The 16,569-nt window shown below is 38.7% G+C and overlaps 1 protein-coding gene across 1 annotated transcript; it reads left to right on the forward strand.

The window, feature by feature from the left end:
• The first annotated feature begins 228 nt into the window (after positions 1-228).
• Positions 229-15,289, forward strand: LOC123239837 (arylacetamide deacetylase-like 4). The gene is made up of 4 exons (XM_044667158.1): positions 229-393; positions 10,320-10,536; positions 11,554-11,617; positions 14,515-15,289. The coding sequence occupies exons 1-4, from the start codon at positions 229-231 to the stop codon at positions 15,287-15,289; spliced, it is 1,221 nt and encodes a 406-aa protein (XP_044523093.1).
• The last annotated feature ends 1,280 nt before the right edge of the window (positions 15,290-16,569 follow it).

Consider the following 16,569-nt stretch of genomic DNA (forward strand, 5'->3'; position numbering starts at 1 on the left):
CTAGCAATTAATACTTCATAAACGTACATTGATTGACTCATTCGATCAGGTAGTTCTGGTCTAATTAATTCAAGATAAATTCATCTTAAAGACTTGGCAAAGCTATTGCCTGTAGGGAAATTGGGCGAAGAAGCAAAAGTGTGGGAACTTATAAAGACACCAGCTCCCTGTCAAAGAATTTCCAAAGAGAAGCTCCTTCTCAGCCTCACTCACAGGCAAAGCAGTGTGATGACTTTGCTGCTCTTCCTCATCCTGGCATTTTCCCTCTTTAACCTGGGAATTGTACTATGGGTGATTTATGAGCATTTCTTTAACACAGACATCCCTGCTGCCATTGGCCACACAATTAAGCTCCGCACCCTACACTGTCTCTTTCTACTGGTGATAATTTGGGTGAGTTTACCCCTTTGCCTCTCAGACGCTGCTAAGATGTTGGTTTCTGTGAGTTGAAGGGCAGGGAGTAGAGAAAGCAAATACTAAGTAATGTAGCAGACTCCAAGTCCGCCAAGGAAGGGCCTTCTTGGAGGTTTCTGAGGCCTTGGGTAACACCCCAGTAATCAGACTGCTATATTTGGAATACCTTGCACTCTGATGAAGAGGAGTTTCAGGCAATTGGTTATATTGTTTGTTTTTGAATATAGGGGGCTCTCTTATCAATGACTTCCTTGGGGCATATTCCTAGTAGCCGAATTTTAGGGTTCAAGGATTTTAGAATGGAAATAAGAAAGTTATGAGGTTTATATCTTGTCTCAGAGACTTTCTAACTGCGTGTCTGCACAAGTCCCTTAAACTCTCTTAACCTCGCAGCATCTGTAAAATGAGAATTATAGTGGTGCCAATCTTCTACAATTTTTGTAGGAATAAAATGAGAGAATATTTGTCACTCAAATAGTTCTGTGATCTCACTGACATGAATTGTCATAGTAAGCAGGTGACGGAATAAGTTGTGTCTCTGCCTTTCCTCTGGATAAGGATGAGGTTCTTCTCTGAGCTATATATACCTCAACTCCTGGGTTTCTGGCTTGCCTACAGACAAAAATAATTTTTTTGGATTGTTTTGTTTGTTGCTTGGCTGCTTAGTCTGCAGGCATACAGTTTGCATTGTGAATTAACATAATTAGTTTTATTTATTCTATTATTCTGTTATACAATTATATACAGTTATAGCATATTTTTATAAGTAAATTGCTTCAAAATGTACTAGATATGGGAAGTGAGATTGTTTTTCAAGTGAATGTGGGTCAAGAAGCCAAGAATTTGAGTAAGTAAATCCATATATACTCTTTAACTACAAACAAAAGGGGCAGGGCTAAGGGAGAGGTTTGGCATTGCCTTAGAATGTCCTCTCATGTTGGGTGGAATGCATAACCACTGGGATATAATAACTGTTACATTTATTAATGAATAAGGGTAAGGCAGGGTCCAATGGTGGATGAAAGTCTGAAAAACTTACTACTTATTTAAACACTATGTGCAAAGCATGCTAGTAAATACTCAAGATACAAGTAAAAAAATAAGATAGCCTTGGTCCTCAAGGAACACACATTCTCAGGAGAAAATCCCATGCAGGAAGTATTTTCCAGTTGCAAGTCATATGGAAAGTTTCCATGGTCTTTAGGGTACAGTGGCCAAGTATAGAGTAACATGATTTCTGGTGTTTAAGTCATATCAGCTTTTGATGGTGAATTGTCTGACAAGACCAAGGACTTGAGTAGAAGAACTTCCTTTTCTGGGTCTGGGGTGTTCAGTAGCCGCAGCTACCAGGAACAGTTACCAGACTGTGTCTCCACAGGGGCTTCTTCCCAGGATGAAGGCCTTGAGGAGAGGGCTTAAAGCAGGGCCTTTCTGGTACCACCACTCCCTACAACTCTTAGGCAAAGAGCCACTCTCTGGAGGTACTGCCATTCCCAGGGCAACATGGCAGTCGCTTGGCAGCTGGCATTGGTAACTGTGTGAAAGGTAGGCTCCTTTTCCACAGTAATTTCTCCCCCAAATGCTGGCTACAAGAGACTAGGCTGGACAGAACCAGGAGAACATTGTACACAGAGGTGGATACACTGTGGCATAATTGAACTTAATGGGCTTCTCTACTAGCAGCAATGCAATGATCCAGGACAATTCTGAGGGACTTATGAGAAAGAACATCCAGAGAAAGAACTGTGGGAGCAGAAACACAGGAGAAAAAACATATGATTGATCACATGGTTTGATGGGGATATGATTGGGGATGTTGACTTTGAATGATCACTCTATTGCAAATAGTAATAAAATGGAAATAGGTTCTGAACAATGATACTTGTAAAACCCAGCGGAATTGCTCATTGGCTCCTGGAGGGGGAAGGGAAGAAGGAGGGAGGAGGGAAGGGAAAGAACATGAATTATGCATCCATGGAAAAATAATCTAAATTAGTTAATTGAATAAAATTTTAAAAAAAAGAGACTAGGGGGGCAGCTGGGTAGCTCAGTGGATTGAGAGCCAGACCTAGAGACAGGAGGTCCTAGGTTCAAATCTGACATCAGACACTTCCCAGCTGTGTGACCCTGGGCAAGTCACTTGACCCCCATTGCCCACCCTTACCACTCTTCCACCAAGGAGGCAATACACAGAAGTTAAGGGTTTAAAAATAATAAAAAAATAAATAAAAAATAAAAAAGAGACTAGGCTGGAAGCAGAATCAGCAGTCTGGGAGGCACTGCTATTCTCAAGGCTGTTGGATCAGCATCCTAGGCTACCTCCTCCAGGATCTGAGGGGAGGTGATCATCAGATGACTTGCCTGCCAATGCTGTCTCCTGCCACTCTCTTATTCTGCCTCATAGGTGGAAGTTGGGTGGCAGTTGGTGGGCACAGTTGACCTCCTCTCTATAGGAGTTATCTCCCTAGATGATGGCTGTGAGGACTGACCTAGAAGCTGGCATGGTGCTCTGGGAAATGTTATTTTCAACTCTCTCTGTTTTGGGACCCTGGGCTATTTTTTGGGAATACGTGAAGGGAGATGGTGGGGATAGTTTGATTTGCCTGGTACAAGCTGCCTCCTTTTTCTCCCTTGTTGTAAGGTCTATAGCTAGTGGTTAAAAGGTCTACATCAGGAAGTCCCATTTGAACAGTTCTATCTGTTTCTGATCCTATTTGCTTTTTCCACCCCTATGTATTTATATACAGTTTGTAGAATAATTGGTATTTTTCAATATGTTGATTCCTATGTGTTAACCTTTTTGACTCAGGTCAAAGGTCCTTTTCTAATGTGGCCCAGTTGATCATTCCTTGGAAAATAATGTTATCTTCACTTTGAAAATCAGCTTCTTTTTGAGCCATCTTTCTCACAGTCAAGGAGAAGCCTCTGCAGTTTCAACCATAGTAAAATCAACATTATTTCCAAATTCCCCAAGCATAGTGAAAATGATGTGAAGTCCATTTTACTCTGGAGATAGTGAAACAGAATGGGTGGGAATAAGAGAAAGGGATAATACTTCTCACTGCTTTTCCATTTGAAAGATATACTTCCAATGTGCCAGGACAACACTAAACTCCCCAATAGACATTTAAAATTATTTTAATCTGTAAATATGTTAACATGTATTGAATGTTAAATATATTAACATACATTGCCATGTGAATAAAAGGTGGTGTAATGGAAAGAGTTCTAGATTTAGAATCGGAGAAGAAGGGTTTAGAATTCTCATCTTACTACTTGCAATACTAGCCAAATCTGGATGATCTCAATATGGGCCTTCCTTTCAGCTCTATAAAAGCCTTTGATCTAAGATATATGGTATTTAATTATCAATCTAGTGCTAGTCATAGTGAAATATCAAGGGCTAGTCATAGAGTAACTGAATAATTTATGTGCAGGTGAAGAGAACAAATGTTCCCCAATACAGACTCATACAGATTTAACAAACATTTTATAAATTGCATCAAAGATTACATCTTGTTTACTATTTAACAAGTATCTATCTTGGTACACAAAATGACATTCTCCAACCCAAAGGCAAAAAAGAAAAGAAAAAGATAACATAAATTTCCTACCTCAGAAATAAATCTGGCCTCTACCTTCCCCTGTGGAGCTCTTCCTATTCGTATTTAAATCCTGGGGTCGACTGGAAATCACCTCATCACCCTCAGACAAGAAGTCAAACAGATTGCAATCTGTTGTAATTATGTTCAGTCTCTGGATCCTTGGTGGGCTAGAGCACTTTAACCTCACCTTCTTTTGATCAGGATTCCCTACATCCCTTTACCTCTGGATCCATACTCACAAAGCAATTTGGTTACTGACTAAATTGAAGAAAATAAATCAAGCTTTCCATTCCAGAAGGAAAGCTTAGTTCCTACAGTTATCCTAAAACAATTCTCCCCTAGGGATTAGGTACCTAGGGTTATCTGAGTCACCCCTTCATCTTCAGGTGAGAAACTAAACTATCCTGGGTGAAAACTCCTCCATAATTCCTTTAATGTATAAATCATTCTAACCGGGATCTGGACAAAAGTTCTAGGTATCCATTTTTATACAGAGCATACCAAAATGTCTCCATGGGTCCTTGTACCATAGACAATCTGAAGTCTAGACAAATTTCCTCTAGGTCCCTATAACAAAAGGCACTAGAAGTTTTCTCCAAAAGATCCCTGTCACTCTAGGGTTAATAATAGCATAAGTAGGCAGAGTAAGTATCTAAAGAAAACAATATGATGTTATTCCCATACAATGGTAAGGCTTCGAAGAAAAGGAAGGAAACACGAATTTATTATAAACATACTTTGTGTGCCAGGCTTTATGCTAAACACTATGATTAGAACTCAGGTCTTTCTGACTCTAGGCTCAGAACTATCCACAGCCACCTAGTTGTCATCCAGCCTTGAAAAGGGAATTCGCTTTAAGGCATGATTATATGGAATTTCTAAGTCAACAATCCAACTTTATCCTACATACTTGTAGTCCTTAGGGATCTTACAATATGGAAAACAATTTAGGTCTGCTTAAAGCAGAAGAAAGGTAGAAACATTTTTTAAGTACATAAAATCTCTAATTTTTTATTTTGATATAATTTTATTCCCCCCCCCATTTACATGTGAGAACAATTAACATATTAAAAAGTTTTGAGTCCCCAATTCTCTCCCTCCCTCTCCTGCCCCCTTATTGAGATGGTAAGCTATTTGATATAGATTTTAAATGTGGAATGAAGTAAAACATTTTTCCATATTAATCCTTTTGTAGAAAAAAAGAACAAAAAATGAAGAAAAAAAGTGAAACATAGTATGCTTTGGTCTGTATTCAGACTCCATCAGTTCTTTCTCGGGAAGCAGCTGGAATTTTTCATCAAGATCCTTTGGGATTAGGTGCAGCTAGGCGGCTCAGTGGATTGAGAGTCAGGCCTGGGGACAGAAAGCCCTGGGTTTAAATCTGGCCTCAGACACTTCCTAGCTGTGTGACCCTGGGCAAGTCACTTAATCCCCCACTGCCTAGCCTATACAACTCTTCTGCCTTGGAACCAAATACAGTATTGATTCTAAGATAGAAGGCAAGGGTTAAAAAAAAAAAAGATCCTGTGGGGTTGTCTCAGATCATTAAATGTTGCTGAGAATAAGGTATTCACAGTTGTTCATCATACAATATTGCTGTTACTATATTCAATGTTCTCCTGGTTATGCTCATTTCACTCTGTATCAGTTTGTGAAGTTTTTCCAGGGTTTTCTGAAATCTTCCTGCTCATCATAGTACAATAGTATTCTTTTACAATCATAGACTACAACTTACTCAATCATTCTCCAATTATGGTAATTCTTTGCCACCACAAAACGAGTTGCTATAAATATTTTTGTACTTATAAGTCCTTTTCCTTTTTTTAAAAATCTCTTTTGGATACAGATCTAATGATAGTATTGCTGGGTCAAAGGATGTGTATGGTTTTATATTTCTTTGGACATAGCTTCAAATTGCTCTCCAGAACGGTTGAATTAGCTCACAATTTCCCCAACGGTGCATTAGTATCTCAGTTTTTCCTACATACCCTCCAACTTTGATCATTTTCCTTTTCTGACAGAATAGCCAATCTGATAGATATGGGATGTTACCCCAGAATTGTTTTAATTTGCATTTTTCTAATTAATAGTGATTGGGATACAACATACCTATTGTCTTTTAATCTGGAGAGAAGATATTATGCTGACTAAAATATGGTCAGGTGATGAACATAAATGTGTAAAGCCTTCTTGGTGACCTGTCTGTTACATTCATTTTCTATTTGCTGGCAAAAATAATTAAGGTTGCTTTTTTGTTTGTGTAAACACTAATTTCTATTTAAGTGTTATGATTTTTAAATTAGTGTAGAGCTGTAAACTCTGGTGGCTAAAAGTGCTGGCTGCAATGGAGAACCGGATTTTTACCTAAAGTTAGAAAGGCTGAAAACCCTTTTTTTTCTCTTTACTAATAAATGCTTATAAATCTATAAATAAAACTCTGGATTAAGTTTTGTTTGTAATAAAGCATTTTCACATGATTATAGATTATAATCACAAGATTAATTACTTTGAGAACTATGATTGTTCATATCCTTTGGCTATTTATCAATTGAGGAATAGTTCATATTCTTATATATTTGACTCATTTCTCTATATATTCCAGAGGGCAAATGAGCTAGGACTACAACCAGGAATTACCTACCCAACAAAACTGCAGGGGAAAAAAGTAGTCATTCAATGAAATAGAAGACTTTCAAGCATTCCTGATGAAAAGACCAGAGCTGAACAGAAAATTTATTAAACATTTATTAGAAAGACTTGTAAAAAAAACTTCTTTTACTATTATGTTCACTGTGTATTGCCCTCCTTTTTATTTTTCTCCATTTATTTTACTTTCTTTTCATCCTGTCTATCTTGAAAAGCATTTTGCTTCTGACCACTACCTTGCCCAATATGCACCTCCTTTTTTCATACCCTTACTTTTCTTATCCTATTTCCCTCCTACTGACCTGTAGGGTAAAATAAACTGCTAAATCCAACTGAGTGTTCATGTTATTCTCTCTCTGAGCCAATTCCAATTAAGTAAGATTCAAGTACTTCCTTTTCCTCTTATCCCCCTCTCCCTTCCACTGTAAAAGTTCTTTCATGTTTCTTTTATGTGAGATAATTTACCCCATTCTACCTTTTCCCTTTTCCCTTCTCCCAATACATTTCTCTTTTTTACTCCTTTAATTTAATTTTTAAAATATCATCCAATCATATTTATCTTATACCCTTGTCCTCTGTCTCTATATACTCCTTCTAACTGCCCTAATAATGATAAAGTTCTTAAGAGTTACAAGAATCATATTCTCATTTATGGATATAAACAGTTTAACCTTATTGGATCTCTTGTGATTTTTTCCCCCTATATATCTTTTTATGTTTCTCTTGGGTCTTATATTTGAGAGTCAAATTTTCTATTCAGCTCTGATCTTTTAATCAGAATGTGTGAAAATCGTCTATTTCGCTGAATACCCATTTTTCCCCCTGAATGATTATACTCAGTTTTGCTGGGTAGGTGATTTTTGTTGTAGTCCTAGTTCATTTGTTCTCTGGAATATCATACTCCAGGCTCTCTGGTCTTTTAATGTAGAATTTGCTAAATATTGTGTTTTTCTGACTATGGCACCATGATATTAGAATTGTTTCTTTTGGGCTGCTTATAATATTTTCTTCTTGATTTAGGAGTTCAGAAAATTGTCTATAATATTCCTGGGAGCTTTCGTTCTGGGATTTATTCCAGGAGTTTATTGGTGGATTCAACTTTTTATTTTATCCTTGGTTCTAGAATACCAGGGAAGTTTCTCTTGATAATTTCCTAAAAGATATCTAGGCTTTCAGGTAGTCCAATGATCTCTCCTAGATATATTTTCCAGTTCAGTTTTCCCAATGTTTTTCCAATGAGATATTTCACATTTTCTTATATTTTTTAATCTTTTTTACTTTTCCTGATAGTTTTTTTTTTTTTAAATTTTAAACCCTTACCTTCTGTCTTGGAGTCAACACTGTGTATTGGTTCCAAGGCAGAAGAGTGGTAAGGGTAGGCAATGGGGGTCAAGTGACTTGCCCAGGGTCACACAGCTGGGAAGTGTCTGATGTCAGATTTGAACCTAGGACCTCCCGTCTCTGGGCCTGGCTCTCAATCCACCGAGCTACCCTGTTGCCCCGCTGATTGTTTTTTGATGTCTCTCAGACTCATTAGCTTCTACTTGCTCAATTCTAATTTTTAAGACATTTCATTCTTCAGTGAGATTTTATACTTTCTTTTCCATTTGGCTAATTCAACTTTTTAAGAAGTTTTTTCCTCAGTGAATTTTTATACATTGTTTCCCATTTGGCCAAATCTACCTTTTAAAGAGTTCTTCTCTTCAATTGATTTTTGGGCCTCTTTTCAATTGGCCTATTTTTTTTAAGGATAATTTCTTTAGTATTTTTTGTGCCTCCTTTACCAACCTTGTCTACTTTTTTTCATGATTTTCCCATATCACTCTCATTTCCTTTCCCAATTTTTCTTGTATATCTCTTATTTGATTAAAAAAATTTTTGAGTTCCTATAGGAATTCTTTTTGGGTTTGAGACTAATTCATATTTTATCTGAAGGCTTTGGATTCAGTAGTATTGATTTTGTTGTCTTTTGAATTTCTGCTTTGGTCTTCCCATCACTAAAATAACTTTCTATGTTGAGTTTCCTTTTTTAGTCGTTTGTCCAGTTTCTAGCCTTTTTCCTTGTCTTTTAACTTTAAAAAATAAGCATGCTCTGTTCCTGTAGTGAAGGGAGCACTGTCTCAAGCTTTAGTTTCTTTGCACAGTTGCCTTCAGAGCAAGCTCTGGAGATCTATGAGTATTCAGTTTTTCCAAGATGATACAATCTAAGAAGAGGTGTTTTTTATATTCTCTGGCCTATGCTGTGATCATTGAGAGACCACAGCCACCCTTTTCCACCCTGGAACTGTGACCAGGGGGCTGTGCTCCCCTTTGGCCACTGGTGTGTGCTAGTGTTCCTATTTACCCTAGGACTGTGACCCAGGACTACAACCTGGATCTATGTGTGGGCAATGCAACAGAGCCCTGCATCCAGATCTAGCAAAAGGACCATTGTAATGTCCTTCTAAGCAGTTGTCCAACCTTTCTTCCCATCTGTGGCCAAGAACTCTAGAAGTCATTACTACTGATTTTAGTCACCTCCAAAGGTCTGCATGGCCTTGTCAAGGTGGGGCCTGCCTTGGCTCGCTGGTCTGCCTCCAATCCCACCCTAGTGCAATAGACCTTTTGAGTCAAACTTTTAAGTTATCTTGGGCTGAAAATCTGCTTCACCTTGTCCTTTTGGGTGTTCTGCCACTTCTGAATTTGTTTTGAGAAGTTATACTAAAGTTGTTTGGAGGGTAATTTGGTAGAGTTTAGTGGGTCAGCATACTTTCTCTGTCATCTTGGCTCTGTTGAAATCCCTACTTTTCAAAGATTCAGTAATATAATAGCTATTAATACCCAAACATGCAAAATGTGCAAAAGTTACCTCAAAAGGAAGTGTTGTTTGCAAAGGAAAAACACATCTGGAGAGGGACAGACAGAGAAAGAGACAGAGACAGAGACAGAGTCAGAGACAGAGAGAGAGAGAGAGAGAGAGAGAGATTGAATAACTATAGTCTAAAACAGAGAAAACTCAACTTATCAGGTTTTCTTCAATGGTTCTCCAAAGTTAAAATATGCAAAGTCTATGATGGAGAATTCCTCCAGAGGGTCCCCACAAATGTAAAGGGACCAATTTTATCTTAATTAAGGCTCCATATGTAGCATGTTTTAACTCTGTTTATCCATATTCCAAATCTTGATGAATGAGTTAGGTCCTACAGAACAAGAGTATATCTGCCCATCAGAGTTCAAAGGGTACTCCTGAGAAGTCAGTGGTGATTTTAATTCTGTCAGCTAAAGCCCTAAGCAGTGTTTTTTCACCAATGCCAACTACAAGTAATTAACTTGCCTGTTTCATTTGAACAATTAAAATAATTAGTTTTTATACTGAGATTTTAATGAAAAGAAAAAGCAAGAACAGAAATCCAAATATTCCCCTCTTTCTCCAGTGTACATTCTGGCTAACCATTGAGTGATATTTGTTAAGTAGAGAATAGAGTGAGGGAGTATGGATGGATCTGTAAAAAGCAGTCACTAGTACTAGAAAATTAACTTCAAACATACAAAAATGATATCACAGAATCAGAACCAGGAAGTGACTGTGATTACAATTGGCCAGAATAATCCAGCAATGCTTGAAAAGTCTTTATCTGTCTTTTTGACTGCTTGATTTCCCTTTTTCCCTAATAGGCGAAGATTTGTGAAAAACTGAGAATCTGCTCAGAGATGACGTTTATTCGCTTTGTACTTCTTAGTGTGCCAGTCAAGATGGACCCAAAGCTTGTGGTAAAGGACTTATGCATTGGGTCAGTACCTGTGAGGTTGTATCAGCCAAAGGCAACATCTGCAAGCCTCCGGAAAGGAATGATCTTCATCCATGGAGGGGGCATGCTTATTGGGAGTCTGGGTAAGATCACGTTTTCCTTGGCCTTCTAAAGGCATCAGATCCACCTAGGCACTGCTCCCCTTATGCTGGTCACATTGCCAGCATTCTCATGCTTTGGGAAGTGTTAAATTGGAACTTTCTTCCACTGGGTAAAAAAGCTGAATGCTTTTTAAAGCTAAAAAGAATCCACAGAATCCTAGACTTGATATGGTGATTGATCTAACCCAGCCTTAATGTCTGGTTCCTCATACCTAGAGTGCTCGCATTACTTACTTCCACTTCTTGGTTTTCCTGGCTTGCTTCAAGACTCAGTTAAAATCATACCTTCTGTAGAAGGTTTTTCTTGATTCTCCTTTCTACTCTCCCAGCCCCCAAATGCCGAATCATTGAGTACTATATAGTCCATGAACCTATATAGCACACCAGGCCCTTCTATCTTTCACTATATCCTGAAGGTCGTCCAACCTCATGTTCATTGCTTCCCTGACACTATCTATCCATCTCGATCTTAAACCAATCAGTTGGGGTGGGCAATCTTCTGAGTATGATGAAAAAACATAAAACTTCCCTTTAAGGCCTTAAAATCTAAGGTGCCATATTGACTAGTGAAAAAAAGAAAAAAAAAAACATAGTCAAATCAATGAATGGATTTTCTTTTTTTCACAAGGGCCAAAAAACAAGCTAGTTAAACTTAAAAAGAATCGGCTACCTAAAATTGGTTATATTTTGCGTGGATATTCTAAGACCATGTAGGTCTAGCCTGCCAAGTATTATCCTTTTAAAGAAACAGGAAAGATGGAATTATACAAAGAACTACCAACAAAGAGATTTCACAAAATGAAACAGACTCATGAAGTTGAGTTAAATATGTGCATTACCAATGTTTGGCACACCGTTTTGTACCTGGTATGTCCTGGGGTTGCAGGATGAGTAGTGTGGGAGAACAGCAGTAGGGGCTGGGGGCGGGGGGGGAGGGCTGGAGAGAAGGAGAGAGAAGCTCGCTCCATATTCTACTAATGAAAACTCTTTATTTTCCAGACACCTACAACAGCTTATGCTGCTTCTTGGCCAGGGAAACTAACTCAGTGGTTCTATCAATTGGGTGAGTAAGGGGAAAAGTAAGTAGGAAGGGAAGTAGTCAGGCTGGCACAGGCAGTGGAAAATGGAGGGAGAAGAAGGGAGGGCCTAAAAGCAGTCAAAGATGGAGAATCCTTTTTCTTAGATTAAGGATTCTTCACTTAGGGTCCCTGAATTTAAGAAAAAATTCTGCTAAACTGTATTTCAAAATAATTAGTTTCTTTGAAATCCAATGTATTTTACTTTATGAATTCATAAACATTCTGAGAAGTTCATAGGCTTATGTACCCTTTGTTATGAGCAAATGAACTTGATAAGGGGTGACCCTAAGAGAATGGGGGAATATTTTATAGATGACAAATATGGTACCTAATAGTCACCCTTCTTTATTATTGGAAAGCTAGGAGAAATTTTAGCTAGCATAATTTATTATATTTTTGAGGCCATACAGTTTATTTATTTGAAACATTTCATTTTGACATACTAGTTACTTCCTAAAAAATACTCTATTCCCATTACCTTCATATTAAAAAATAAGCAGAATGGTCTAATGTAGCCATTGTAATTATATGTACATGTAACTTTCCAGTCAGTATTCTTCTTGCCCTGCTTTCTTTGCTCTGCGTCAGTTCATAGAAATTTTCGCCATGTTTCTTTAAACTCAGAGTGATCATTCCAATGATGCATTGCATTCAGAGATCACATTTTATTCTCTGTAGCCTCATTCAGATTGGTAGCTCTGGGCTACATCTAGACCACAGCTGCCTTACGCTGCCTTCCCCAATTCTTGTGCCTGCTTTATGTGGGCTTTGGATCACCAAGCCACGATCTTGGTCTAATAGTTGACCACAAACCCTGTGAAGTAGGTACTCAAAGACAAGTTCAGCTTGCTTACCTAACAATTTTTCCTAATGTTATATCTGCTCCTACTGGATGACCATTGTGACTCAATTTACGTCAAAGAATGGGTGTGTGGTGAGGACTTTCCCTGACAAGTGGAGGGTTGCTGAGGGAGGGTCTCATTGTGTGGCTCAAAGGGAGGCAGAGTAGACATTTCTAGCCTCTTCTTCCTCCACTCCCCCATATTGGAAGCACAAAGTTGGAGCCAGAAAATGGTCACTCTGATCTTAGTTTAATGACCAATGAGATCACACTGAGGAATAAGTTTTCAGTCCTCTGCATGAAATGCACTATGTGAAGGCAAGACACCAGTATTTTTCTGAGTGGAAAAGGTGGAATTGTAGTAATTTAGCCTTTTTTCCGCAAGATCCAAATAGCTGTTGGTAGTCCAGGGAGAGCAGAAGGCAGTTACTGAAAAGAAAGACATGGAATTTGTCATACATAATTAACTTTAGGTTTGAAAATTCAGTTTATTCACTCTCTTCAAACTGAATCTATAGTTTGGTTATGTTGTTACCAGACACACTAACAACATATTTAAATGTACCTTTGGTCAAAAGGACTAAATTCAATGAATCAGTAAGCATTAGGGAGCAGTTTAAGTGGCTCAGTGGATTGAGAGCCAGGCCTAGAGATAGGAAGTCCTGAATTCAGATCCGACCTCAGACACTTCCCAGCTGTGTGACCCTGGGCAAGTCACTTAACCCCCATTGTCTTGCCCTTACTGCTCTTTCTGCCTTGGTACTAATACACAGTATTGATTCTAACATGGATGTGTCACACATTAATCCATCATTCTTCATAACTTTTTTTCTCAGAAAAAAACAAAAACAAAAGGAAAACAGCAGCATGCTGACTTTTATGAAAATAAAATCCTCTCCAGTCATAAGACAGATCCTTTCAGGGCAGAAGGAGGCTTTTTTTTCATTTTGTTCTTTTTAATTTCTCCCATTCACATTAGCTATTGAATAGCCAGGGAGTTACTTTTCACTCCTTATGATTGAGCAGTGTGGTCTAGTGGAAAGAGTACTGTATTTCACACAAGAACAGGGCCCAGGACAAGCTTTTCCATTTCTTGACTGTTGGATCTTAGCCATGACACTTCCCTTTCTGGCCTGCTTACTCTTTTGTACATAAACACGCCCCACTGAGCCTCTAGATCAGTGGTTCCCAAACTTTTTTGGCCTACCACCCCCTTTCCAAAAAAAATATTACTTAGCGCCCCCTGTCACATACTATCCCTGCCCCCTTACAGTTATTCACCGCCCCCAAATGCACCTGTGGCCATCACTACCCCCCTGGATCGCTGCAGCACCCACCAGGGGGCGGTGGCGCCCACTTTGGGAATCACTGCTCTAGAGTATAAGTTCTTGAGGTCAAGAACACTTTGATTTTTATCTTTGCATCTACATTGATGAGCACAGCACCAAGAACATAATAGACATTCAATAAATGAACCTTAGATTTTCAAACTTAGAACCTTAGAACCTTGGAGTCATCAAATCCAATCCCCTTCATTTTACAGATATGGAAATTATACCCTAGAAAATCAAGTGACTTACCCTTGGTCCCACAGGTAGCAAGTAGCAAAAACAGTATTCAAACAACAAACTCTAATACCAACTCTGCTGAATTCTGTAAAATGAGGTGATTGGATAAGGTCAAGAATTTCTAACCTGTTTTTGCCTGTTTGGTATATCCCCTAAGGCAGTCTATTGAAGCCTATGGACCCCTTCTCTAAATAACATTTTAAAAATAATTCAAAGAAATGTCAAATTTCAGTTAAAGGTAAGTAAAAATAAAAATGTAATTTTCTCCATTAAAATTCAGAGACCCCTTAAAATCTATCCATGGAATCCTGTGGAACTGAAGTTAGTTGTTCTCTGAGGTTTATTTAGCTCTCACTTCTTCTCATTCTTATGCAGATAAGAACAATTTAAGATGGCTTCAGAACACCAATTAAGCTGATTTCTTGACCTGCTAATCCTGTCTCACAAGGCATGCTTTCCCCCTCTTCTTTAGTTACCGCCTGGCTCCTGAGCACAGACACCCTTCTGCTTTAAATGACTGCATGGCTGCTTCTGTCCATTTCTTGAGGAACCTGGAGACTTATGGCGTGGATCCATTATGTGTCACCATCTGTGGCGACAGTGCTGGAGCAACAATAGTGGCTTCTGTGTGCCAAATACTTGTGACCAAACCAGACCTCCCTAAGATAAGAGCTCAGATTCTGATCTATCCCCTCATACAGATGGTTAATTTCCATCTGCCTTCCTATGAATATTATAAAAATACCTTGTTCCTCACTAAGAGAGTCTGCCTCACCTGTGTATTCCATTGTTTTGATATTGACTTCTTTTGGAAAACTGCTGTCCTGAATGGTGCCCATCTACCCCCTGAGATGCGGGATGAGTATGAGGAAAGGATGGATGTCCACAACATACCTGAGAGATTCAGAAAGAAAGACTACAAACCCAAGTCTCCTGGCCCTTTTAATGAGAGTGCTTACCTGGAAACTAAACAACTCTTCTGGGCAATGAATTCACCTCTATTTGCTGATAAGGACATCATTGCCCAACTCCCTGAGACCTTGCTTATAAGTTGTGAGTTTGATGTCCTTCGGGATGACACAATGTTGTACAAGAAGATATTGGAAGAACAAGGGGTGCCAGCTCACTGGCACCACATTGAAGATGGTTTTCATGGAGTGCTCAGCACCTTTGACAAAAAAGTCTTTGCTTTCCCCTGTGCCTTAAAAATTCTGAATATTATAGTTGATTTTATAAAGAATCTGTGAACTTCACTCATAGGACTTTCAGGAAGGAATGGCAAATATGGTCTCTATCTCAAGTTAGGTTCCCTATTGAGTTTCATTTTTATCATTTTAGGGGAAGGGGTAAGTTCTGGAAGAGATTGGAAGTATAGGCCTGTCTTACATTGAAGTGTACTAAAATTGTTTCTGATGGATGAATAGTACAAAAATATTTTAAAGTACTGCTTGTCCATGGACATGATGGTCGGAAGATTAAGCAGGTAATTTTTACATTATCTTTTTGGCTTGTGCCCTAAGGAAACTGTCAAGTGCCCAGATGAAGATATGGATAATCCCAGGATGATAAGGTCCAGGTCCCACTGCAGTATGAGCCTCTGTGTATCTCTATAGGTAGGCATAGGAGTGTCAAATAAGATATTGGGTGTGAATCTAAGTGGCTTCTTTGTGCCCAGCTTGGAAGATAGAAAGATGAAGCTCCTTGTCAGTGGGGAAAAAAACTACAAACTATCAATTGCGGTATGAAAGATTGCTCCAAATCACTAATAATAAGAGAAATACAAATCCAAGCAACTTTGATGCTTCACACCAGCAATCAGCAAATCGGAAAGAACTGTTGTTAGCCCTTCCTTTCCAAGAGGACCAGTGACAACCCAAGATGAGGTCCTGGCTCGCCTATGAATTGGATTTAATAGAGGCAGAGGTGTACAAAATGGTCAGTCTCCCTCTGTTCCAGAGTCACCAAAGACCAGTGGCAGGATAAAAGTCAGGGTTTCTGGCGAGGTCCTAGGATACAGTGGCTGACCTTGGAATCTTAGATGTCTGATCAGTCTCTAAGTACTCCACAGCCCCAGCTTCAGTCGCCTTAATGGAACAAATTATTTTCATTCACCCATTCCACAGGGGAAGTCTTCTTTGGCTTGGTATAGATGGGAAAGAATAACAAAAGATGGGAATAGTCAATGTTGGAGGGGTTGTGGAAAGAAAGGCATATCAATATACTACCGATAGAGCTGTGAACTGGCTTAATTGTGAAGAAAACAATCAGGAACTATGTGGAAAGTAACTAAAATGTCTATATTCTTTGATCCAGAGATTCTGCTGTCAGCCACTCAATAAATATTTAAGTGCCTACTCTACTATGTTCTAGGCACTCTGCTAAATGCTACTGATTAGCACAGGAAGAATGAAAATAGTTATAGCATTGTTTTTGGTAGTAGTTAAGACCTAGAAACAAACTAGATGCCCATCAACTGTGGGAATTTCTAAAGAGACCTTGGCACATGCATTACTGAGTTTTCAGAAAT

Source organism: Gracilinanus agilis, chromosome 3 (genome assembly GCF_016433145.1).
Source record: "Gracilinanus agilis isolate LMUSP501 chromosome 3, AgileGrace, whole genome shotgun sequence".
Taxonomy (NCBI): Eukaryota; Metazoa; Chordata; class Mammalia; order Didelphimorphia; family Didelphidae; genus Gracilinanus; species Gracilinanus agilis.